Source organism: Oncorhynchus nerka, linkage group LG3, assembly GCF_034236695.1.
Source record: "Oncorhynchus nerka isolate Pitt River linkage group LG3, Oner_Uvic_2.0, whole genome shotgun sequence".
In the NCBI taxonomy this organism is placed as follows: Eukaryota; Metazoa; Chordata; class Actinopteri; order Salmoniformes; family Salmonidae; genus Oncorhynchus; species Oncorhynchus nerka.
The window spans coordinates 67,255,778-67,282,841 of NC_088398.1; the positions used below are offsets into that span (position 1 = coordinate 67,255,778).

At 44.3% G+C, this 27,064-nt stretch overlaps 1 protein-coding gene across 1 annotated transcript in view; it reads left to right on the forward strand.

Annotated features, from left to right (window-relative positions):
- The window catches only part of LOC115126000 (unconventional myosin-XVI-like), a 344,854-nt gene that overhangs the window by 109,850 nt on the left and 207,940 nt on the right, over positions 1 to 27,064 (forward strand). Inside the window, 1 exon segment of the mRNA XM_065005768.1 lies at positions 17,107 to 17,172. Within this exon segment, the coding sequence (XP_064861840.1) occupies positions 17,107 to 17,172 (66 nt within the window).

Sequence of the window (27,064 nt, forward strand, 5' to 3'; positions counted from 1 at the left end):
GATTGAGAGAGGACAGAGAAGAGTGGGTAGATTGAGAGAGAACAGAGAAGAGTGGGTAGATTGAGAGAGGACAGAGAAGAGAGGGTAGATTGAGAGAGAACAGAGAAGAGTGGGTAGATTGAGAGACGACAGAGAAGAGTGGGTAGATTGAGAGAGGACATAGAAGAGTGGGTAGATTGAGAGAGGACAGAGAAGAGTGGGTAGATTGAGAGAGGACAGAGAAGAGTGGGTAGATTGAGAGAGGACAGAGAAGAGTGGGTAGATTGAGAGAGGACAGAGAAGAGTGGGTAGATTGAGAGAGGACAGAGAGAGGACAGAGAAGGGTGGGTAGATTGAGAGATGACAGAGAAGAGTGGTTAGATTGAGAGAGAACAGAAAAGAGTGGGTAGATTGAGAGAGGACAGAGAAGAGTGGGTAGATTGAGAGAGGACAGAGAAGAGTGGGTAGATTGAGAGAGAACAGAGAAGAGTGGGTAGATTGAGAGAGGACAGAGAAGAGTGGGTAGATTGAGAGAGGACCGAGAAGAGTGGGTAGATTGAGAGAGGACAGAGAAGAGTGGGTAGATTGAGAGAGAACAGAGAAGAGTGGGTAGATTGAGAGAGGACAGAGAAGAGTGGGTAGATTGAGAGAGGACCGAGAAGAGTGGGTAGATTGAGAGAGGACAGAGAAGAGTGGGTATATTGAGAGAGGACAGAGAAGAGTGGGTAGATTGAGAGAGGACAGAGAAGAGTGGGTAGATTGAGAGATGACAGAGAAGAGTGGGTAGATTGAGAGAGGACAGAGAAGAGTGGGTAGATTGAGAGAGGACAGAGAAGAGTGGGTAGATTGAGAGAGGACAGAGAAGAGTGGGTAGATTGAGAGAGGACAGAGAAGAGTGGGTAGATTGAGAGAGGACAGAGAAGAGTGGGTAGATTGAGAGAGGACAGAGAAGAGTGGGTAGATTGAGAGAGAACAGAGAAGAGTGGGTAGATTGAGAGAGGACAGAGAAGAGTGGGTAGATTGAGAGAGGACAGAGAAGAGTGGGTAGATTGAGAGAGGACAGAGAAGAGTGGGTATATTGAGAGAGGACAGAGAAGAGTGGGTAGATTGAGAGAGGACAGAGAAGAGTGGGTAGATTGAGAGATGACAGAGAAGAGTGGGTAGATTGAGAGAGGACAGAGAAGAGTGGGTAGATTGAGAGAGGACAGAGAAGAGTGGGTAGATTGAGAGAGGACAGAGAAGAGTGGGTAGATTGAGAGAGGACAGAGAAGAGTGGGTAGATTGAGAGAGGACAGAGAAGAGTGGGTAGATTGAGAGAGGACAGAGAAGAGTGGGTAGATTGAGAGAGGACAGACAAGAGTGGGTAGATTGAGAGAGGACAGAGAAGAGTGGGTAGATTGAGAGAGGACAGAGAAGAGTGGGTAGATTGAGAGATGACAGAGAAGAGTGGGTAGATTGAGAGAGGACAGAGAAGTGGTTAGATTGAGAGAGGACAGAGAAGAGTGGGTAGATTGAGAGAGGACATAGAAGAGTGGGTAGATTGAGAGAGGACAGAGAAGAGTGGGTAGATTGAGAGACGACAGAGAAGAGTGGTTAGATTGAGAGAGGACATAGAAGAGTGGGTAGATTGAGAGAGGACAGAGAAGAGTGGGTAGATTGAGAGAGGACAGAGAAGAGTGGGTAGATTGAGAGAGGACAGAGAAGAGTGGGTAGACTGAGAGAGAACAGAGAAGAGTGGGTAGATTGAGAGAGGACAGAAAAGAGTGGGTAGATTGAGAGAGGACAGAGAAGAGTGGGTAGATTGAGAGAGGACAGAGAAGAGTGGGTAGATTGAGAGAGGACAGAGAAGAGTGGGTAGATTGAGAGAGGACCGAGAAGAGTGGGTAGATTGAGAGAGGACAGAGAAGAGTGGGTAGATTGAGAGAGGACAGAGAAGAGTGGGTAGATTGAGAGAAGAGAGAGAAGAGTGGGTAGATTGAGAGAGGACAGACAAGAGTGGGTAGATTGAGAGAGGACAGAGAAGAGTGGGTAGATTGAGAGAGGACAGAGAAGAGTGGGTAGATTGAGAGAGGACAGAGAAGTGGTTAGATTGAGAGAGGACAGAGAAGAGTGGGTAGATTGAGAGAGGACATAGAAGAGTGGGTAGATTGAGAGAGGACAGAGAAGAGTGGGTAGATTGAGAGACGACAGAGAAGAGTGGTTAGATTGAGAGAGGACATAGAAGAGTGGGTAGATTGAGAGAGGACAGAGAAGAGTGGGTAGATTGAGAGAGGACAGAGAAGAGTGGGTACAGAGCAGAGAGTGGGTAGATTGAGAGAGAACAGAGAAGAGTGGGTAGATTGAGAGAGGACAGAAAAGAGTGGGTAGATTGAGAGAGGACAGAGAAGAGTGGGTAGATTGAGAGAGGACAGAGAAGAGTGGGTAGATTGAGAGAGGACAGAGAAGAGTGGGTAGATTGAGAGAGGACCGAGAAGAGTGGGTAGATTGAGAGAGGACAGAGAAGAGTGGGTAGATTGAGAGAGGACAGAGAAGAGTGGGTAGATTGAGAGAGGACAGAGAAGAGTGGGTAGATTGAGAGAGGACAGACAAGAGTGGGTAGATTGAGAGAGGACAGAGAAGAGTGGGTAGATTGAGAGAGGACATAGAAGAGTGGGTAGATTGAGAGAGGACAGAGAAGAGTGGGTAGATTGAGAGACGACAGAGAAGAGTGGTTAGATTGAGAGAGGACATAGAAGAGTGGGTAGATTGAGAGAGGACAGAGAAGAGTGGGTAGATTGAGAGAGGACAGAGAAGAGTGGGTAGATTGAGAGAGGACAGAGAAGAGTGGGTAGATTGAGAGAGAACAGAGAAGAGTGGGTAGATTGAGAGAGGACAGAAAAGAGTGGGTAGATTGAGAGAGGACAGAGAAGAGTGGGTAGATTGAGAGAGGACAGAGAAGAGTGGGTAGATTGAGAGATGACAGAGAAGAGTGGGTAGATTGAGAGACGACAGAGAAGAAGTGGGTAGATTGAGAGAGGACAGAGAAGAGTGGGTAGATTGAGAGAGAACAGAGAAGAGTGGGTAGATTGAGAGAGGACAGAGAAGAGTGGGTAGATTGAGAGAGAACAGAGAAGAGTGGGTAGATTGAGAGACGACAGAGAAGAGTGGGTAGATTGAGAGAGGACATAGAAGAGTGGGTAGATTGAGAGAGGACAGAGAAGAGTGGGTAGATTGAGAGAGGACAGAGAAGAGTGGGTAGATTGAGAGAGGACAGAGAAGAGTGGGTAGATTGAGAGAGGACAGAGAAGAGTGGGTAGATTGAGAGAGGACAGAGAGAGGACAGAGAAGATTGGGTAGATTGAGAGACGACAGAGAAGAGTGGGTAGATTGAGAGAGAACAGAGAAGAGTGGGTAGATTGAGAGAGGACAGAGAAGAGTGGGTAGATTGAGAGAGAACAGAGAAGAGTGGGTAGATTGAGAGACGACAGAGAAGAGTGGGTAGATTGAGAGAGGACATAGAAGAGTGGGTAGATTGAGAGAGGACATAGAAGAGTGGGTAGATTGAGAGAGGACAGAGAAGAGTGGGTAGATTGAGAGAGGACAGAGAAGAGTGGGTAGATTGAGAGAGGACAGAGAAGAGTGGGTAGATTGAGAGAGGACAGAGAAGAGTGGGTAGATTGAGAGAGGACAGAGAAGAGTGGGTATATTGATTGAGAGAGACAGAGAAGAGTGGGTAGATTGAGAGAGGACAGAGAAGAGTGGGTAGATTGAGAGAGGACAGAGAAGAGTGGGTAGATTGAGAGAGGACAGAGAAGAGTGGGTAGATTGAGAGAGGACAGAGAAGAGTGGGTAGATTGAGAGAGGACAGAGAAGAGTGGGTAGATTGAGAGAGGACAGAGAAGAGTGGGTAGATTGAGAGAGGACAGAGAAGAGTGGGTAGATTGAGAGAGGACAGAGAAGAGTGGGTAGATTGAGAGAGGACAGAGAAGAGTGGGTAGATTGAGAGAGAGACAGAGAAGAGTGGGTAGATTGTGGGTAGATTGAGAGAGGACAGACAAGAGTGGGTAGATTGAGAGAGGACAGAGAAGAGTGGGTAGATTGAGAGAGGACAGAGAAGAGTGGGTAGATTGAGAGATGACAGAGAAGAGTGGGTAGATTGAGAGAGGACAGAGAAGTGGTTAGATTGAGAGAGGACAGAGAAGAGTGGGTAGATTGAGAGGACATAGAAGAGTGGGTAGATTGAGAGAGGACAGAGAAGAGTGGGTAGATTGAGAGACGACAGAGAAGAGTGGTTAGATTGAGAGAGGACATAGAAGAGTGGGTAGATTGAGAGAGGACAGAGAAGAGTGGGTAGATTGAGAGAGGACAGAGAAGAGTGGGTAGATTGAGAGAGGACAGAGAAGAGTGGGTAGATTGAGAGAGAACAGAGAAGAGTGGGTAGATTGAGAGAGGACAGAAAAGAGTGGGTAGATTGAGAGAGGACAGAGAAGATTGCATAGATTGAGAGAGGACAGAGAAGAGTGGTTAGATTGAGAGAGAACAGAAAAGAGGGGGGGATTGAGAGAGGACAGAGAAGAGTGGGTAGATTGAGAGAGGACAGAGAAGAGTGGGTAGATTGAGAGAGGACAGAGAAGAGTGGGTAGATTGAGAGAGAAAGAGAATTGAGAGTGGAGAAGAGTAGATTGAGAGAGGACAGAGAAGAGTGGGTAGATTGAGAGAGGACAGAGAATAGTGGGTAGATTGAGAGAGGACAGAGAAGAGTGGGTAGATTGAGAGAGGACAGAGAAGAGTGGGTAGATTGAGAGAGGACAGAGAAGAGTGGGTAGATTGAGAGATGACAGAGAAGAGTGGGTAGATTGAGAGAGGACAGAGAAGAGTGGGTAGATTGAGAGAGGACAGAGAAGATTGCATAGATTGAGAGAGGACAGAGAAGAGTGGTTAGATTGAGAGAGAGAACAGAAAAGAGAAGGGGGTAGATTGAGAGAGGACAGAGAAGAGTGGGTAGATTGAGAGAGGACAGAGAAGAGTGGGTAGATTGAGAGAGGACAGAGAAGAGTGGGTAGATTGAGAGAGAACAGAGAAGAGTGGGTAGATTGAGAGAGGACAGAGAAGAGTGGGTAGATTGAGAGAGGACAGAGAATAGTGGGTAGATTGAGAGAGGACAGAGAAGAGTGGGTAGATTGAGAGAGGACAGAGAAGAGTGGGTAGATTGAGAGAGGACAGAGAAGAGTGGGTAGATTGAGAGATGACAGAGAAGAGTGGGTAGATTGAGAGAGGACAGAGAAGAGTGGGTAGATTGAGAGAGAACAGAGAAGAGTGGGTAGATTGAGAGAGGACAGAAAAGAGTGGGTAGATTGAGAGAGGACAGAGAAGAGTGGGTAGATTGAGAGAGGACAGAGAAGAGTGGGTAGATTGAGAGATGACAGAGAAGAGTGGGTAGATTGAGAGACGACAGAGAAGAGTGGGTAGATTGAGAGAGGACAGAGAAGAGTGGGTAGATTGAGAGAGAACAGAGAAGAGTGGGTAGATTGAGAGAGGACAGAGAAGAGTGGGTAGATTGAGAGAGAACAGAGAAGAGTGGGTAGATTGAGAGAGACAGAGAAGAGTGGGTAGATTGAGAGAGGACATAGAAGAGTGGGTAGATTGAGAGAGGACAGAGAAGAGTGGGTAGATTGAGAGAGGACAGAGAAGAGTGGGTAGATTGAGAGAGGACAGAGAAGAGTGGGTAGATTGAGAGAGGACAGAGAAGAGTGGGTAGATTGAGAGAGGACAGAGAGAGGACAGAGAAGATTGGGTAGATTGAGAGACGACAGAGAAGAGTGGGTAGATTGAGAGAGAACAGAGAAGAGTGGGTAGATTGAGAGAGGACAGAGAAGAGTGGGTAGATTGAGAGAGAACAGAGAAGAGTGGGTAGATTGAGAGACGACAGAGAAGAGTGGGTAGATTGAGAGAGGACATAGAAGAGTGGGTAGATTGAGAGAGGACATAGAAGAGTGGGTAGATTGAGAGAGGACAGAGAAGAGTGGGTAGATTGAGAGAGGACAGAGAAGAGTGGGTAGATTGAGAGAGGACAGAGAAGAGTGGGTAGATTGAGAGAGGACCGAGAAGAGTGGGTAGATTGAGAGAGGACAGAGAAGAGTGGGTATATTGAGAGAGGACAGAGAAGAGTGGGTAGATTGAGAGAGAGACAGAGAAGAGTGGGTAGATTGAGATTGAGATTGAGAGACAGAGAAGAGTGGGTAGATTGAGAGAGGACAGAGAAGAGTGGGTAGATTGAGAGAGGACAGAGAAGAGTGGGTAGATTGAGAGAGGACAGAGAAGAGTGGGTAGATTGAGAGAGGACAGAGAAGAGTGGGTAGATTGAGAGAGGACAGAGAAGAGTGGGTAGATTGAGAGAGGACAGAGAAGAGTGGGTAGATTGAGAGAGGACAGAGAAGAGTGGGTAGATTGAGAGAGGACAGAGAAGAGTGGGTAGATTGAGAGAGGACAGACAAGAGTGGGTAGATTGAGAGAGACAGAGAAGAGTGGGTAGATTGAGAGAGGACAGAGAAGAGTGGGTAGATTGAGAGATGACAGAGAAGAGTGGGTAGATTGAGAGAGGACAGAGAAGTGGTTAGATTGAGAGAGGACAGAGAAGAGTGGGTAGATTGAGAGAGGACATAGAAGAGTGGGTAGATTGAGAGAGGACAGAGAAGAGTGGGTAGATTGAGAGACGACAGAGAAGAGTGGTTAGATTGAGAGAGGACATAGAAGAGTGGGTAGATTGAGAGAGGACAGAGAAGAGTGGGTAGATTGAGAGAGGACAGAGAAGAGTGGGTAGATTGAGAGAGGACAGAGAAGAGTGGGTAGATTGAGAGAGAACAGAGAAGAGTGGGTAGATTGAGAGAGGACAGAAAAGAGTGGGTAGATTGAGAGAGGACAGAGAAGATTGCATAGATTGAGAGAGGACAGAGAAGAGTGGTTAGATTGAGAGAGAACAGACAGAAAAGACAGAGGGGGGTATTGAGAGAGGACAGAGAAGAGTGGGTAGATTGAGAGAGGACAGAGAAGAGTGGGTAGATTGAGAGAGGACAGAGAAGAGTGGGTAGATTGAGAGAGGACAGAGAAGAGTGGGTAGATTGAGAGAGGACAGAGAAGAGTGGGTAGATTGAGAGAGGACAGAGAAGAGTGGGTAGATTGAGAGAGGACAGAGAAGAGTGGGTATATTGAGAGAGGACAGAGAAGAGTGGGTATATTGAGAGAGGACAGAGAAGAGTGGGTAGATTGAGAGAGGACAGAGAAGAGTGGGTAGATTGAGAGAGGACAGAGAAGAGTGGGTAGATTGAGAGAGGACAGAGAAGATTGAGAGAAGAGGGTAGAGATTGAGAGAGGACAGAGAAGAGTGGGTAGATTGAGAGAGGACAGAGAAGAGTGGGTAGATTGAGAGAGGACAGAGAAGAGTGGGTAGATTGAGAGAGGACAGAGAAGAGTGGGTAGATTGAGAGAGGACAGAGAAGAGTGGGTAGATTGAGAGAGGACAGAGAAGAGTGGGTAGATTGAGAGAGGACAGAGAAGAGTGGGTAGATTGAGAGAGGACAGAGAAGAGTGGGTAGATTGAGAGAGGACAGACAAGAGTGGGTAGATTGAGAGAGGACAGAGAAGAGTGGGTAGATTGAGAGAGAGGACAGAGAAGAGTGGGTAGATTGAGAGATGACAGAGAAGAGTGGGTAGATTGAGAGAGGACAGAGAAGTGGTTAGATTGAGAGAGGACAGAGAAGAGTGGGTAGATTGAGAGAGGACATAGAAGAGTGGGTAGATTGAGAGAGGACAGAGAAGAGTGGGTAGATTGAGAGACGACAGAGAAGAGTGGTTAGATTGAGAGAGGACATAGAAGAGTGGGTAGATTGAGAGAGGACAGAGAAGAGTGGGTAGATTGAGAGATTGAGAGAGGACAGAGAAGAGTGGGTAGATTGAGAGAGGACAGAGAAGAGTGGGTAGATTGAGAGAGAACAGAGAAGAGTGGGTAGATTGAGAGAGGACAGAAAATTGAGAGAGTGGGTAGATTGAGAGAGGACAGAGAAGATTGCATAGATTGAGAGAGGACAGAGAAGAGTGGTTAGATTGAGAGAGAACAGAAAAGAGGGGGGGATTGAGAGAGGACAGAGAAGAGTGGGTAGATTGAGAGAGGACAGAGAAGAGTGGGTAGATTGAGAGAGGACAGAGAAGAGTGGGTAGATTGAGAGAGAACAGAGAAGAGTGGGTAGATTGAGAGAGGACAGAGAAGAGTGGGTAGATTGAGAGAGGACAGAGAATAGTGGGTAGATTGAGAGAGGACCGAGAAGAGTGGGTAGATTGAGAGAGGACAGAGAAGAGTGGGTAGATTGAGAGAGGACAGAGAAGACTGGGTAGATTGAGAGAGGACAGACAAGAGTGGGTAGATTGAGAGAGGACAGAGAAGAGTGGGTAGATTGAGAGAGGACAGAGAAGAGTGGGTAGATTGAGAGATGACAGAGAAGAGTGGGTAGATTGAGAGAGGACAGAGAAGAGTGGTTAGATTGAGAGAGGACAGAGAAGAGTGGGTAGATTGAGAGAGGACATAGAAGAGTGGGTAGATTGAGAGAGGACAGAGAAGAGTGGGTAGATTGAGAGAGGACAGAGAAGAGTGGGTAGATTGAGAGAGGACAGAGAAGATTGCATAGATTGAGAGAGGACAGAGAAGAGTGGGTAGATTGAGAGAGGACAGAGAAGAGTGGGTAGATTGAGAGAGGACATAGAAGAGTGGGTAGATTGAGAGAGGACAGAGAAGAGTGGGTAGATTGAGAGAGGACAGAGAAGAGTGGGTAGATTGGGTAGATTGAGAGAGGACAGAGAAGATTGCATAGATTGAGAGAGGACAGAGAAGAGTGGTTAGATTGAGAGAGAACAGAAAAGAGGGGGGGATTGAGAGAGGACAGAGAAGAGTGGGTAGATTGAGAGAGGACAGAGAAGAGTGGGTATATTGAGAGAGGACAGAGAAGAGTGGGTAGATTGAGAGACGACAGAGAAGAGTGGTTAGATTGAGAGACGACAGAGAAGAGTGGGTAGATTGAGAGAGGACAGAGAAGAGTGGGTAGATTGAGAGAGAACAGAGAAGAGTGGGTAGATTGAGAGAGGACAGAGAAGAGTGGGTAGATTGAGAGAGAACAGAGAAGAGTGGGTAGATTGAGAGAGGACAGAGAAGAGTGGGTAGATTGAGAGAGGACAGAGAAGAGTGGGTAGATTGAGAGAGGACAGAGAAGAGAGGGTAGATTGAGAGAGGACAGAGAAGAGTGGGTAGATTGAGAGGACAGAGAAGATTGGGTAGATTGAGAGAGGACATATAAGAGTGGGTAGATTGAGAGAGGACAGATAAGAGTGGGTAGATTGAGAGAGGACAGAGAAGAGTGGGTAGATTGAGAGAGGACAGAGAAGAGTGGGTAGATTGAGAGAGGACATAGAAGAGTGGGTAGATTGAGAGAGGACAGAGAAGATTGCATAGATTGAGAGAGGACAGAGAAGAGTGGTTAGATTGAGAGAGAACAGAAAAGAGGGGGGGATTGAGAGAGGACAGAGAAGAGTGGGTAGATTGAGAGAGGACAGAGAAGAGTGGGTAGATTGAGAGAGGACAGAGAAGAGAGGGTAGATTGAGAGAGGACAGAGAAGAGTGGGTAGATTGAGAGAGGACAGAGAAGATTGGGTAGATTGAGAGAGGACATATAAGAGTGGGTAGATTGAGAGAGGACAGATAAGAGTGGGTAGATTGAGAGAGGACAGAGAAGAGTGGGTAGATTGAGAGAGGACAGAGAAGAGTGGGTAGATTGAGAGAGGACATAGAAGAGTGGGTAGATTGAGAGAGGACAGAGAAGATTGCATAGATTGAGAGAGGACAGAGAAGAGTGGTTAGATTGAGAGAGAACAGAAAAGAGGGGGGGATTGAGAGAGGACAGAGAAGAGTGGGTAGATTGAGAGAGGACAGAGAGAAGAGTGGGTAGATTGAGAGAGGACAGAGAAGAGTGGGTAGATTGAGAGAGGACAGAGAAGAGTGGGTAGATTGAGAGAGGACAGAGAAGAGTGGGTAGATTGAGAGAGGACAGAGAAGAGTGGGTAGATTGAGAGAGGACAGAGAAGAGTGGGTAGATTGAGAGAGAACAGAGAAGAGTGGGTAGATTGAGAGAGGACAGAAAAGAGTGGGTAGATTGAGAGAGGACAGAGAAGAGTGGGTAGATTGAGAGAGGACAGAGAAGAGTGGGTAGATTGAGAGATGACAGAGAAGAGTGGGTAGATTGAGAGACGACAGAGAAGAGTGGGTAGATTGAGAGAGGACAGAGAAGAGTGGGTAGATTGAGAGAGAACAGAGAAGAGTGGGTAGATTGAGAGAGGACAGAGAAGAGTGGGTAGATTGAGAGAGAACAGAGAAGAGTGGGTAGATTGAGAGACGACAGAGAAGAGTGGGTAGATTGAGAGAGGACATAGAAGAGTGGGTAGATTGAGAGAGGACAGAGAAGAGTGGGTAGATTGAGAGAGGACAGAGAAGAGTGGGTAGATTGAGAGAGGACAGAGAGAGGACAGAGAAGAGTGGGTAGATTGAGAGATGACAGAATGACAGAGAAGAGTGGGTAGATTGAGAGAGGACAGAGAAGAGTGGTTAGATTGAGAGATGACAGAGAAGAGTGGGTAGATTGAGAGAGGACAGGGAAGAGTGGGTAGATTGAGAGAGAACAGAAAAGAGTGGGTAGATTGAGAGAGAACAGAGAAGAGTGGGTAGATTGAGAGAGGACAGAGAAGATTGGGTAGATTGAGAGAGGACATAGAAGAGTGGGTAGATTGAGAGAGGACAGAGAAGATTGCATAGATTGAGAGAGGACAGAGAAGAGTGGTTAGATTGAGAGAGAACAGAAAAGAGGGGGATTGAGAGAGGACAGAGAAGAGTGGGTAGATTGAGAGAGGACAGAGAAGAGTGGGTAGATTGAGAGAGGACAGAGAAGAGTGGGTAGATTGAGAGAGAACAGAGAAGAGTGGGTAGATTGAGAGAGGACAGAGAAGAGTGGGTAGATTGAGAGAGGACAGAGAAGAGTGGGTAGATTGAGAGAGGACCGAGAAGAGTGGGTAGATTGAGAGAGGACAGAGAAGAGTGGGTAGATTGAGAGAGGACAGAGAAGAGTGGGTAGATTGAGAGAGGACAGACAAGAGTGGGTAGATTGAGAGAGGACAGAGAAGAGTGGGTAGATTGAGAGAGGACAGAGAAGAGTGGGTAGATTGAGAGAGGACAGAGAAGAGTGGGTAGATTGAGAGATGACAGAGAAGAGTGGTTAGATTGAGAGAGGACATAGAAGAGTGGGTAGATTGAGAGAGGACAGAGAAGAGTGGGTAGATTGAGAGAGGACAGAGAAAAGTGGGTAGATTGAGGTAGGACAGAGAAGAGTGGGTAGATTGAGAGAGAACAGAAAAGAGGGGGAGATTGAGAGAGGACAGAAAAGAGGGGGGAGATTGAGAGAGGACAGAGAAGAGTGGGTAGATTGAGAGAGGACAGAGAAGAGTGGGTAGATTGAGAGAGGACAGAGAAGAGTGGGTAGATTGAGAGAGGACAGAGAAGAGTGGGTAGATTGAGAGAGGACAGAGAAGAGTGGGTAGATTGAGAGAGAACAGAGAAGAGTGGGTAGATTGAGAGAGGACAGGGAAGAGTGGGTAGATTGAGAGAGGACAGGGAAGAGTGGGTAGATTGAGAGAGGACAGAGAAGAGTGGGTAGATTGAGAGAGGACAGAGAAGATTGGGTAGATTGAGAGAGGACAGGGAAGAGGGGGAAGCAATGAGATGAGGAGAAAGCAAAGGAGCCAGGATGGCCAATAGAAAAAGAAGATATGACAGGGAAAAATAAAGAGGAGGAGGGAGAAGGAGGGAGAGAGAAGGAGGAGAGAAAAGCAGAGATTAAGAGCGTGAGGTGGAAGAGGCAGATAGAGATGGAACCAGGGAAGAGGAGGAGGAGAGGGCTGAAAAAGGCAGTGTAATGGTCCATATGCTCCCCAGCAGGGTGGTCTGAGACTGGGATTTTAATGACTGGGCCTGTTGCTGGGATGGAAGGATGGTACACAGCTGAGCCTAGGTACTGGAGAAGAGGACAAAAGGATGGGGGATGGATGCATGACAGTTGGGAGAATGAGATGGTCATTGCGAGGGATGTGGAATTGGGGTTTTGGTCTTGATGCTACTATACGAGATTGAGGGGATGTAATTTAGTAACAGATATAAATTGTGCCAAATTGGCATAACCACTGACTGTCCTTAACTTGCTCCGGGTTGAAGTTCCCCTTGGGAACTGATCTAGAATCATCTATCCTTGTCCATCCTCACCTAAACCATTAGGAGTGAAAATGCTAAACTAACCTTCGATCAGCGTCTGAGGGGACTTTGTAGCTCATTCATTTTCAGGCCAGGCCTGAGGACAGGCAGGGCAGCATTTTAGCATATTAGTGATACCATATCCTATCCAGCCCCAGCAGGGCCTCCTAGAGAACATAGGGTTAGCAGTTAGCATTCAGCCAGCTCAGGTATTTTTGTGGGAAGTAGGGCTAGCACCTTTTTAAAAAAAATTATTTCACCTTTATTTAACCAGGTAGGCTAGTTGAGAACAAGTTCTCATTTGCAACTGCGACCTGGCCAAGATAAAGCATAGCAGTGTGAACAGACAACACAGAGTTACACATGGAGTAAACAATTAACAAGTCAATAACACAGTAGAAAAAAAAATGGGCAGTCTATATACAATGTGTGCAAAAGGCATGAGGAGGTAGGCGAATAATACAATTTTGCAGATTAACACTGGGGTGATAAATGATCAGATGGTCATGTACAGGTAGAGATATTGGTGTGCAAAAGAGCAGAAAAGTAAATAAATAAATAAAAAAACAGTATAAAAACAGTATGGGAATGAGGTAGGTGAAAATGGGTGGGCTATTTACCAATAGACTATGTACAGCTGCAGCGATCGGTTAGCTGCTCGGATAGCTGATGTTTGAAGTTGGTGAGGGAGATAAAAGTCTCCAACTTCAGCGATTTTTGCAGTTCGTTCCAGTCACAGGCAGCAGAGTACTGGAACGAAAGGCGGCCAAATGAGGTGTTGGCTTTAGGGATGATCAGTGAGATACACCTGCTGGAGCGCGTGCTACGGATGGGTGTTGCCATCGTGACCAGTGAACTGAGATAAGGCGGAGCTTTACCTAGCATGGACTTGTAGATGACCTGGAGCCAGTGGGTCTGGCGACGAATATGTAGCGAGGGCCAGCCGACTAGAGCATACAAGTCGCAGTGGTGGGTGGTATAAGGTGCTTTGGTGACAAAACGGATGGCACTGTGATAGACTGCATCCAGTTTGCTGAGTAGAGTGTTGGAAGCCATTTTGTAGATGACATCGCCAGCTGTACAGTAGTAGCTGTAAGGGTTAGTGTTTACTGTATATCTTTGTCAGAGGACGGCGTTTTGGCAGCAGTATCTAGACAGCCTGAGGGTCTACAGTAGGAAGAAAGACAACCATAGAAATGAAATAAGAATACCTGTCTACCTCCATGCAGATTTTGCTTTCCCATTTATGAAAGGGGCTTTGTGGTAAGGTTAGTATTTGGTTTACACATAGGCTACAAACTGTCACAATACAGAAAATAAAATTATGCACAATTTAAAACACCAAATTAAATAAACAGCTAATATTATTTAAATAATCAAACAAAACAAACACATGAATCAATATAAAATCCCGAGTCTTTCTCCTAAACTGACACAGAGACAACAACACATCCAACTGAAACGTTACTTGGAGATTATTCCATATGATAGGGCCCTGGTAGGAAAAGGCAGATTTACCCAACTCTGTGGATACACGTGGAGTCTCCAGCATTAACCAACTCTGTGGATACACGTGGAGTCTCCAGCATTAACCAACTCTGTGGATACACGTGGAGTCTCCAGCATTAGCCAACTCTGTGGATACACGTGGAGTCTCCAGCATTAACCAACCCTGTGGATACACGTGGAGTCTCCAGCATTAACCAACCCTCCATCATTAACCAACTGGGATACACGTGGAGTCTCCAGCATTAACCAACTCTGTGGATACACGTGGAGTCTCATCATTAACCAACTCTGTGGATACACGTGGAGTCTCCAGCATTAACCAACTCTGTGGATACACGTGGAGTCTCCAGCATTAACCAACTCTGTGGATACACGTGGAGTCTCCAGCATTAACCAACTCTGTGGATACACGTGGAGTCTCCAGCATTAACCAACTCTGTGGATACATGTGGAGTCTCCATCATTAACCAACTCTGTGGATACACGTGGAGTCTCCAGCATTAACCAACTCTGTGGATACACGTGGAGTCTCCATCATTAACCAACTCTGTGGATACACGTGGAGTCTCCAGCATTAACCAACCCTGTGGATACACGTGGAGTCTCCAGCATTAACCAACCCTGTGGATACACGTGGAGTCTCCAGCATTAACCAACCCTGTGGATACACGTGGAGTCTCCATCATTAACCAACTCTGTGGATACACGTGGGGTCTCCAGCATTAACCAACCCTGTGGATACACGTGGAGTCTCCAGCATTAACCAACCCTGTGGATACACGTGGAGTCTCCAGCATTAACCAACCCTGTGATCTAGTGTTGTAATCTGAGTTTCTATATTTCAACAATGATGTTAAGTAAATTGGTAGTTTATTGATTAAGGCTTTATAAACAAACACAGAATAATGAAGTGACCTACATGGTTTTAGTGAGGTCCAACCAACTTTATGATGAAGGATGCAGTGGTGTCAAAACTGTCAGATGTTATCAAACAAAGTGTGCTGTGATACATTGTGTCCAAGGGCTTCAAAACACTGGTAGCTGCATTCATGTATATAATATCACCATAATCTATAACATGAATTAATTATCTGTTTTCTGCAATTTAATGAAGACATCTATCCCTATAGAAGAAGCCCAACTTAATTCTTAATTTCTTGACTAACTCGTCAACATGCTTTTTAAAATATATATTTTCATCAATTCAGATCCCCAGATATTTATAGGCAGGGACACGATCAATGAGGGAACCATCTAACGTACTTATGCACAAATCATCAGTTACATTATTACATGATTTGTAAAATAGCATGTACTTGGTTTTACCAGCAGGTTTCCTACCTGTATCACACTTTCCTGTTCTTGAGGGGGTCGGCAGAGGTTGCCAAAGCGCCCACGCTCCCAGGAGTGCATATTGGGGAATGAGCATGTCCATTCAACTGCAACGGTGGAGATGACTTTAAAAATACTTCTTATAATAGTGTTTATTGAAGTGTTTATATACATGTTTATTGTCCTGTTTATTGACGTGTTTACTGTCATGTTTATTGACAAATTCATTGTTGTGTTTACTGTCGTATTTATTGTTGTGTTTATTGGCGTATTTATTGTCATGTTTATTTTTGTTTATTTATGTATTTATTGGTGTATTTATTTATGTTTATTGATTTTTATTGTATTTCATTTTATTGATGTATTTATTGTCATCTTCATTGTCGTATTTATTGTATTTATTTCATTTATTTGAATCTTTATTGATTTTTATTGATGTATTTATTGTCACTTTTATTGACATGTTTATTGTTATCATTGACGTATTTTGTTATGTTTATTGTCATAATTGTTATTTTATTGTCATGTTTATTGATTTATTGTTTATTTATTGTCTTTTATTGTATTTATTGTCATGTTTTATTGTCATGTTTGTTGACGTATTTATTTGAATCTTTATTGATGTATTTATTGTCATGTTTATTGACGTATTTATTGTTATGTTTATTGACGTATTTATTGTTATGTTTATTGTCATGTTTATTGGCGTATTTATTGTTATGTTTATTGTCATGTTTATTGGCGTATTTATTGTTATGTTTATTGTCATGTTTATTGATGTATTTATTGTTATGTTTATTGTCATGTTTATTGATGTATTTATTGTCATGTTTATTGATGTATTTATTGTTATGTTTATTGTCATGTTTATTGGCGTATTTATTGTTATGTTTATTGTCATGTTTATTGGCATGTATTTATTGTCATGTTTATTGGCGTATTTATTGTTATGTTTATTGTCATGTTTATTTATTGTTGTGTTTATTGATGTATTTATTGTCATGTTTATTGACATGTGTATTTATTGTCATGTTTATTGACGTATTTATTGTCATGTTTATTGATGTATTTATTGTCTGTTTATTGACGTATTTATTGTCATGTTTATTTTCCTGTTTTCTTTTCTTGATATTTAGCCTACCTCTTGTGATTCGGAAGGCACATATTCATGTATTGAGTCGTTTTGTGCCAAGAATAATATGGTAGCACGATAGAACATTTGGGATAACAGGCTTCCTGACACCTCCTGTTTACGGGGATAGTATATTGCAATCACCTTTTTTTGGCAGGCTTTCTTACACAGAAGGCACAGTATTTCAGTTAGTTGGTTTCAGCTCTTCAGATGAAGTGCACCCGTAGATATAGAATTGTTCACCTATATGGATCCCTCCTGTGCCTACCTATCACCTCCCTTGGCTGTGAGACACGGTTCATTTTGACACCATCATGAAGCCTATACAACATTGACTTTATAACAACATCATAAACTCAGCGTTGATCATAGTTGGATGAATGGTTTGAGCAGTTAGCGTACATTACCCCTGGTCCTCTCTCTCTGACTGATGAGATGCTATCATCAGTTAGCTCAATTGGCTAGCATAGCAGTAGTGCTGAGGCCTGGAAAGCCTCTCCAACTCTCAGTGTGTTTGGGGAAGGGATTTAGTTCTTAGTCCTAACATGACCTTCAGGCTCCATGAGAGATGGGGCTTTGTGCTACAACTTGATTACAGACATTAGGCCTATTACATGGTCTAGGTGGACTTCTGTGTTAACCCCAGTGGCTGGTAGTTTGACCAGACATGCCTCAGTTCAAGAGCACACAGTGATGCCCTAAACCAAACTCTGTGGACTGTATACCCCTCCATTGATGTTACAATATTTCATTGTGTATTTATTCATTTGTCCATGGAATAGAAGCTCTATCTCACTTTACATTTCTACAGGTGATGTAAAATAAGGCCTGTTTTTTTCAGACCTACATCGGACACATTCTTCTCCTGGTCAATCCGAACAAAGACCTCCCTATCTACTCTACACTGGTGAGTATCTCACTACACACTACAGCAGGGGTGGGGGCCACAAAACATCTGTACTCACCATTTTCTTTGTACAAATATTTTTTAAATGCAACCTTTTTAGAACTAAGCAAGTCAGTTAAGATCAAATTCTTATTTACAATGACGGCCTACCCCGGGCCAAACCCGGACGACACTGGGCCAATGGTGCGCTGCCCTATGGGACCCCCAATCACAGCAGAAAAGCACCCCCACAACATGATGCTGCCACACCCATGCTTCACGGTTGGGATGGTGTTCTTCGGCTTGCAAACATCCCCCTTTTCCTCCAAACATAACGAAGGTCATTATAGCCAAACAGTTCTATTTTTGTTTCATCAGACCCGAGGACATTTCTCCAAAAAGTACAATCTTTGTCCCCATGTGCAGTTGCAAACCGTAGTCTGTCTTTTTTATGGCCGTTTTGGAGCAGAGGCTTCTTCCTTGCTGAGCGGTCTTTCAGGTTATGACGATATAGGACTCGTTTTACTGTAGATATAGAATATTTTGTACCTGTTTCCTCCAGCATCTTCACAAGGTCCTTTGCTGTTGTTCTGGGATTGATTTGTACTTTTTGCACCAAAGTACATTAATGTCTAGGAGACAGAACGGGTCTCCTTCCTGAGCGGTATAACGGCTGCGTGGTCCCATGGTGTTTATACTTGCGTACTATTGTTTGTACAGATGAACTTGGTACCTTCAGGCATTGGGAAATTGCTCCTAAGGATGAACCAGAATTATTTTACTGAGGTCTTGGCTGATTTCTTTTGATTTTCCCATGATGTCAAGCAAAGAGGCACTGAGTTTGAAGGTAGGCCTTGAAATACATCCACAGGTACACCTCCAATTGACTCAAATGATGTCAATTAGCCTATCAGAAGCTTGTAAAGCCATGACATCATTTTCTGGAATTTTCCAAGCTGTTTAAAGGCACAGTCAACTTAGTGTATGTAAACTTCTGACCAACTGGAATTGTGATACACTGAATTATAAGTGAAATAATCTGTCTGTAAACAATTTTTGGAAAGTAGATGTCCTAACCAACTTGCCAAATCTATAGTTTGTTAACAAGACATTTGTGGAGTGGTTGAAAAACTGGTTTTAATGACTCCAACCTAAGTGTATGTAAACTTCTGCCTTATCTATATCTTGTCAGTCATGGAGAGTGTGTGACTGAATGTATTGTACACTATAAGTGTGTGTGTGTGTGTGTTGAGTTCCCTGTTGGGTGTGTCATTAGTCTAGTATGAATGGGTGGAATTAGGCCTTGATGTGGACCATTAATAATGCACTCTTCCTGTGGGTGATACACAGTAGAGGTCTGACTCTGCATTATACCCCCCCCCCCTCCCCCCCACACACACTCTCTCTCTCTCTCTTTTCTCTCTCTCTCTCTCTCTCACTCACTCACTCACTCACTCACTCACTCACTCACTCACTCACTCACTCACTCTGTATATCTGCTGGGCTGTAGCCTAGACAGGCGTTTGTGGTGTGCGCACACGTATATTACTGTATCAGACAGGCATTTACATGAAGCTGACAGAAAACCTGTTTCTTTCAGTCTTTACATAAAGTACACATGTAATCTCTCTTAGACAGGCTCTTAGCTATGTCTGACACAGGCTTTCCACATGCTAGTCTATGTCTGACACAGGCTTTCCACATGCTATTCTATGTCTGACACAGGCTTTCCACATGCTAGTCTATGTCTGACACAGGCTAAGTGGTAGTCTATGTCTGACACAGGCTAAGTGGTAGTCTATGTCTGACACAGGCTAAGTGGTAGTCTATGTCTGACACAGGCTAAGTGGTAGGCTATGTCTGACACAGGCTAAGTGGTAGCCTATGTCTGACACAGGCTAAGTGGTAGCCTATGTCTGACACAGGCTAAGTGGTAGTCTATGTCTGACACAGACTAAGTGCTAGTCTATGTCTGACACAGGCTAAGTGGTAGTCTATGTCTGACACAGGCTAAGTGGTAGGCTGTGTCTGACACAGGCTAAGTGGTAGTCTATGTCTGACACAGGCTAAGTGGTAGTCTATGTCTGACACAGGCTAAGTGGTAGCCTATGTCTGACACAGGCTAAGTGGTAGCCTATGTCTGACACAGGCTAAGTGGTAGTCTATGTCTGACACAGACTAAGTGGTAGTCTATGTCTGACACAGGCTAAGTGGTAGTCTATGTCTGACACAGGCTAAGTGGTAGGCTATGTCTGTCACAAGCTAAGTGGTAGTCTTTGTCTTACACAGACTAAGTGGTAGTCTATGTCTGACACATGCTAAGTGGTAGGCTATGTTTGACACAGGCTAAGTGGTAGCCTATGTCTGACACAGGCTAAGTGGTAGTCTATGTCTTACTCAGACTAAGTGGTAGTCTATGTCTGACACATGCTAAGTGGTAGGCTATGTTTGACACAGGCTAAGTGGTAGTCTATGTCTGACACAGGCTAAGTGGTAGGCTATGTCTGACACAGGCTAAGTGGTACTCTATATCTGACACAGGCTAAGTGGGAGGCTATGTCTGACACAGGCTAAGTGGTAGTCTATGTCTGACACAGGCTACGTGGTAGGTTATGTCTGACACAGGCTAAGTGGTAGTCTATGTCTGACACAGGCTAAGTGGTAGCCTATGTCTGACACAGGCTAAGTGGTAATCTATGTCTGACACAGGCTACGTGGTAGGTTATGTCTGACACAGGCTAAGTGGTAGTCTATGTCTGACACAGGCTAAGTGGTAGTCTATGTCTGACACAGGCTAAGTGGTAGCCTATGTCTGACACAGGCTAAGTGGTAGCCTATGTCTGACACAGACTAAGTGGTAGTCTATGTCTGTCACAAGCTAAGTGGTAGTCTATGTCTTACACAGACTAAGTGGTAGTCTATGTCTGACACATGCTAAGTGGTAGGCTATGTTTGACACTGGCTAAGTGGTAGCCTATGTCTGACACAGGCTAAGTGGTAGCCTATGTCTGACACAGGCTAAGTGGTAGCCTATGTCTGACACAGGCTACGTGGTAGGCTATGTCTGATGTACCTCGCATGTGGTGTATCTGCCATAACCTGCCTTGTGTGGCTAAAATGGCCATGATAGCTGAACAGTTCCATCAGGGGGACAAACTGTTCTCACTGTCTGAAGATATACAATACAACCAGATAACTATTTTCACTCTGCCCACTGCCCTAATGGAGTGTGTGTGTGTGTTTTTGGGGATTGGGTTACCCCGAGCTGGGTTTGGAGAGATGCCCAACCAAATGTCAAAGTGTTTAGTGTTAAGTTTAGGCATTAACTTCACATTTTTAAGGTTAGGGTTAAGTTTCGGCAAATCTCAGAAATCTTAAGGTTAGACATTATCTCTGAATGGTTAAGGTAAGGGTTCAAGTTTGAGATATCAAAAACATCTATCTATCATTGAATTTGAACTTTGGAATATGAGCGAGATGCTTACAGCCATCCGGCATCCCTGTCCACAAAGACCGAGCAAAACCTACTTTAACGTAACAGTGCTCACTGTAGCCTCTAGTGGACGGGTTTTATGTCACATGGATGGATGTCGATAATTGACTTGTATCATTGACCTGGCTGATTTGAACACATCCTGCCTGCCTTGCACACACTCTCCACCTGAGAGAGTGAGAGGGATATGTCACAACATGTGTGAAACACTGTTAACCGGCTGTCACCCACTGACATCTGTCACTCTACCCCAAAAACAACCTCCATCCTCTCTTCCCCTCCAACCCCAGTGCCCACGGTGTCCACTCATATCTGCTAGGTGATGGGGCAGAAGTTTGGGGTTGTTTGAGGCTGGCTTGGTAAAGGAACCAGCGGCCGGGTTTGGTACTGAGGCAAGGCCTAGGCAGGGTAGTGAGGTATTTGAAGCTGGGTTTGGTACTGTGGCAAGGCCTAGGCAGGGAAGTGAGGTATTTGAAGCTGGGTTTGGTACTGTGGCAAGGCCTAGGCAGGGTAGTGAGGTATTTGAAGCTGGGTTTGGTACTGTGGCAAGGCCTAGGCAGGGAAGTGAGGTATTTGAAGCTGGGTTTGGTACTGTGGCAAGGCCTAGGCAGGGTAGTGAGGTATTTGAAGCTGGGTTTGGTACTGTGGCAAGGCCTAGGCAGGGTAGTGAGGTATTTGAAGCTGGGTTTGGTACTGTGGCAAGGCCTAGGCAGGGAAGTGAGGTATTTGAAGCTGGGTTTGGTACTGTGTTAAGGCCTAGGCAGGGTAGTGAGGTATTTGAAGCTGGGCTTGGTACTGTGGCAAGGCCTAGGCAGGGAAGTGAGGTATTTGAAGCTGGGTTTGGTACTGTGGCAAGGCCTAGGCAGGGTAGTGAGGTATTTGAAGCTGGGTTTGGTACTGTGGCAAGGCCTAGGCAGGGTAGTGAGGAACCAGAAGCTGGGTTTGGTACTGTGGCAAGGCCTAGGCAGGGTAGTGAGGTATTTGAAGCTGGGTTTGGTACTGTGGCAAGGCCTAGGCAGGGTAGTGAGGTATTTGAAGCTGGGTTTGGTACTGTGGCAAGGCCTAGGCAGGGTAGTGAGGTATTTGAAGCTGGGTTTGGTACTGTGGCAAGGCCTAGGCAGGGTAGTGAGGTATTTGAAGCTGGGTTTGGTACTGTGGCAAGGCCTAGGCAGGGTAGTGAGGTATTTGAAGCTGGGTTTGGTACTGTGGCAAGGCCTAGGCAGGGTAGTGAGGTATTTGAAGCTGGGTTTGGTACTGTGGCAAGGCCTAGGCAGGGTAGTGAGGTATATGAAGCTGGGTTTGGTACTGTGGCAAGGCCTAGGCAGGGTAGTGAGGTATTTGAAGCTGGGTTTAGGGGGTGGGGGGTTGTTGGACTGGTGAATATATTTTTATTATGGGTTGGGTTTCGGGCGGGGGGTTGGACTGATTAATGTTTTTTTTATTGGCGGGGGGTTGCTGGACTGGTGAATGTTTTTGTTACGAGTTGGATTTGGGGGGGTAGTTAATGTATTGCTTGTGGGCATTGGATGTAGTGTTTGATGTTTCTCAGGCTTGTACAGGAGTGGACAGAAGCCATGCTGTTCTGAACATGATTAGTGCCACAGAAATCCTTGAAACACACGACACTAGGTGTGAGGCAGGATTTAATGTCCTTTTTTGTAAGGTGTGTGTGTGTTATGTAAGAATGGGCTTTAATTAAAACTTCTTATGGCTCCTGTCCCTGTACAGGGATCAACATCAGCGGAAATTTCAGAGTGACAACTAACAGTACTCGATACAACTCAAACTTTCATTAAAACACACATGCAGGGTACTCAATTAAAGCTACACTCGTTGTGAATCTAGCCAACATGTCAGATTTTTAAAATGCTTTTCGGCGAAAGCATGAGAAGCTATTATCTGATATCATGCAACACCCAAAATACCCAAAGGGGATGTAAACAAAATAATTAGCGTAGCCGGCGCTACACAAAACGCAGAAATAAAATATAAAACATTCATTACCTTTGACGAGCTTCTTTGTTGGCACTCCTATATGTCCCATAAACATCACAATTGGGTCTTTTTTTTTCGATTAAATCCGTCCATGTATACCCAAAATGTCAATTTCTGAAGCCCGTCTGATCCAGGAAAAAACTGCTTTCCAAAACGCAACGTCATTTTTTAAAATTAAAAAAGTTGCCTATAAACTTTGACAAAACACTTCAAACTACTTTTGTAATCCAACTTTAGGTATTAGTAAACGTTAATAATCGATCAAATTGATCACGGGGCGATCTGTATTCAATAGCAGCAAGTCTTGAAATCATGGTCCATATTCTCCCTTTCATAACTTCCTCCGTTGTACTCGACGACAGGAAGTGCCTATTTCTACTTCAACCCAATTGCCAAGACTGGCGACTTCGTGTGGAAGCTGTAGGAACTGTAAGCTGGGCGCTATCTATTTTCTCTTGCCATAGACAATACAGAGACTGGCGGAGGGATATTTTTTTGTTTTTTTGTGAACAGTTTTCCTTGGGATTTTGCCTCCTACACACGTTCTGTTATAGTCACAGACATGATTTAACCAGTTTTATAAACTTCAGAGTGTTTTCTATCCACACATACTAATCATATGCATATACTATATTCCTGACATGAGTAGCAGGACGTTGAAATTTTGCGCGATTTTTAACAAAAAGCTGCACAAATTTGCAGCCTCTTTAAGAGTTAACACTATGCTCTCTAAACTCTTCTGTTCTCTCTTATCCCTCTTTCTCTCTCTCTCTCTGACTCCCTCTCTCTGACTCTTTCTCTCTGATTCTCTCCCTCTCTCTGACTCTCTCTGACTCTCTCTCTGACTCCCTCTCTCTGGCTCTCTCTCTGGCTCTCTCTCTCTATCTGAATCTTTCTCTCTGACTCTCTCTCTGACTCTCTCTCTCTCTGACTCTCCCTCTCTGATTCTCTCCCTCTCTCTGACTCTCTCTCTCTCGGACTCTCTCTCTCTGACTCTCTCTCTCTGACTCACTCTCTCTGACTCTCTCTCTGAATCTCTCCCTCTCTCTGACTCTCTCCCTCTCTCTCTCTCTCTCTGACTCACTCTCTCTGACTCTCTCCCTCTCTCTGACTCTCTCTCTCTCTCTGACTCTCACCCTCTCTGACTCTCTCCCTGCCTCTTTCTCTCTCTCTCTCTCTCTCTCTCTCTCTCTCTCTCTCTCTCTCTCTGTGACTCTCTCTCTCTGACTCTCTCCATCTCTCTGACTCTCTCTCTCTCTCTCTCTCTCTCTCTCTCTGAATCTCTCCCTCTCTCTGACTCTCTCCCTCTCTCTATCTGACTCTCTCTCCCTTACTCTCTCTCTCTCTCTCTCTCCCTGACTTTCTCTCGCTCTCTCTGACTCTGTCTCTCTCAATTCAATTCAAAGGGCTTTATTGGCATGGGAAACATACTGTATATTTACATTGCCAAAGCAAGTGAAGTAGATAATATACAAAAGTGAAATAAACAATCAAAACAGTAAAGGGTCCCAAACAATAAAGACATTACAAATGTCATATTATGTCTATATACAGTGTTGTAACGATGTGCATATAGTTAAAGTACACAAGGGAAAATAAATAAGCATAAATATGTGTTGTATTTACAATGGTGTTTGTTCTCCACTGGTTGACCTTTTCTTGTGGCAACAGGTCACACATATTGCTGCTGTGATGGCACACTGTGGAATTTCACCCAGTAGACATGAGAGTTTATCAAAATTGGGTTTGTTTTCGAATTATTTGTGGATCTGTGTAATCTGAGGGAAGTATGTGTCTCTAATATGGTCATAAATTGGGCAGGAGGTTAGGAAGTGCAGCTCAGTCTCCACCTCATTTTGTGGGCAGTGAGCACATAGCCTGTCTTCTCTTGAGAGCCATGTCTGCCTACGGCGGCCTTTTTCAATAGCAAGGCTATGCTCACTGAGTCTGTACATAGTCAAAGCTTTCCTTAAGTTTGGGTCAGTCACAGTGGTGAGGTATTCTGCCAAATAGCATTCTAGTTTGCTCTGTTTTTTTGTTAATTCTTTCCAATGTGTCAAGTAATTATCTTTTTGTTTTCTCATGATTTGGTTGGATTTAATTGTGTTGCTGTCTTGGGGCTCTGTGGGGTGTGTTTGTTTTGTGAACAGAGCCCCAGGACCAGCTTGCTTAGGGGACTCTTCTCCAGGTTCATCTCTCTGTAGGCGAGGGCTTTATTATGGAAGGTTTGGGAATCGCTTCCTTTTAGGTGGTTGTATAATTTAACGTCTCTTTTCTGGATTTTGATCATTAGTGGGTATCGGCCTAACTCTGCTCTGTGTGCATTATTTGGTGTTCTACATTGCACAGTGAGGATATTTTTGCAGAAATCTGCATGCAGTCTCAATTTGGTGTTTGTCCCATTTTGTAAAATATTGGTTGGTGAGCAGACCCCAGACCTCACAACCATAAGGGGCAATGGGTTATATGACTGATTCAAGTATTTTTAGCCAGATCCTAATTTCTATGTTGAATTTTATGTTCCTTTTGATGGCATAGAATGCCCTTCTTGCCTTGTGTCTCAGATCATTCACAGCTTTGTGGAAGTTACCTGTGGCACTGATGTTTAGGCCAAGGTATGTATTGTTTTTTGTGTGCTCCAAGGCAACGGTGTCTAGATGGAATTTGTGTTTGTGGTCCTGGTGACTGGACCTTTTTTGGAACACCATTATTTTGGTCTTACTGAGATTTACTGTCAGGTTTAGGTGCTGCTGTAGGTCCTCCTTGGTTGGTGACAGAAGCACCAGATCATCAGCAAACAGTAGACATTTGACTTTGTATTCTAGTAGGGTGAGGCCGGGTGCTGCAGACTGTTCTAGTGCCCTTGCCAATTCGTTGATATATATGTGGAAGAGGGTGGGGCTTAAGCTGCGTCCCTGTCTCACCCCACGACCCTGTGTGAAGAAATGTGTGTGTTTTTTGCCAATTTTAACCGCACACTTGTTGTTTATGTACATGGATTTTATAATGTTGTATGTTTTACCCCCTACACCACTTTCCATCAATTTGTATAGCAGACCCTCATGCCAAATTGAGTCGAAGGCTTTTTTGAAATCAACAAAGCATGAGAAGACTGCCTTTGTTTTTGTTTGTTTGGTTGTCAAATAAGGTGTTTAGGGTGAATACATGATCTGTTGTACGGTAATTTGGTAAAAAGCCAATTTGACATTTGCTCAGTACATTGTTTTCATTGAGGAAATGTATGAGTCTGCTGTTAATGATAGTGCAGAGGATTTTCCCAAGGTTACTGTTGACGCATATTCCACAGTAGTTATTGGGGTCAAATTTGTCTCCACTTTTGTGGATTGGGGTGATCAGTCCTTGGTTCCAAATATTGGGGAAGATGCCAGAGCTAAGGATTATGTTAAACAGTTTTAGTATAGCCAATTGGAATTTGTTGTCTGTATATTTGATCATTTCAGTAAGGATACCATCAACACCACAGGCCTTTTTGGGTTGGAGGGTTTTTATTTTGTCCTGTAACTCGTTCAGGTAATTGGAGAATCCAGTGGGTTCTGGTAGTCTTTAACCTCATAGTCCACCAATACCGTATGCGGGTTTGTGACTAGGGCTCAAGCTCATTAGCATAACGCACAATGCGAAAAAATATTCCTAAAAATATTTAACCTCCACACATTAACAAGAAAAATAGCTCAAATGAAAGATAAACACGTCGAAAGTATATATTGTTTATCTACCCAGCAAGTCAGATTTCGAAAATGTTTTACGGCGAAAACATAGCACATATTTATGTCCAACCACCACTGCAGACATACCTCATTAGCATAGCCAAGTGGGAAAAAATAGGCAATCTGCTATATATATCCATAAATCTCTGTTTACAATTACGCATCGTTCAAAAAATGCTACTGCAATGTCAGGAGAAATGAAATAGCTCCGGCAGATAACGTCAGCTAACAAGGAATACACATCATAAACTTTGACTAAATATGCATGTTTTACATATGTATAGCAAGATACACTTCTTCTAAATGCAATCGCTGTGTTACATTTATTTTTAACGTTACATTTTGCGTTCACTAGGCTATAATAGGGAGTCGGCGCTCCCACATTAGCATAATGACTCCTCTATCTTGGAGTCGACAGAAACCCAAAATTAACACATAAATATTCCCTTCCCTTTGCTGTTCTTCCATCAGAAGACCTAGAAGGGATTATACTCACCAAATTAGCGTTCAGTTTTCAAGTCTGTGTCTTTCGGTTCTCAAACTAGCCACATTTCGGTCGAAATGTAGGCAAATTTCAAGTGGATGCGCACCTAAACGTCGAAAGTATATATTATATGTCGAGTAAACTTGTCAAACTATGTTCATAATTAAGCTTTAACATGTTATAAAGGTACACCGGAATCGTGAGGGCGAACAG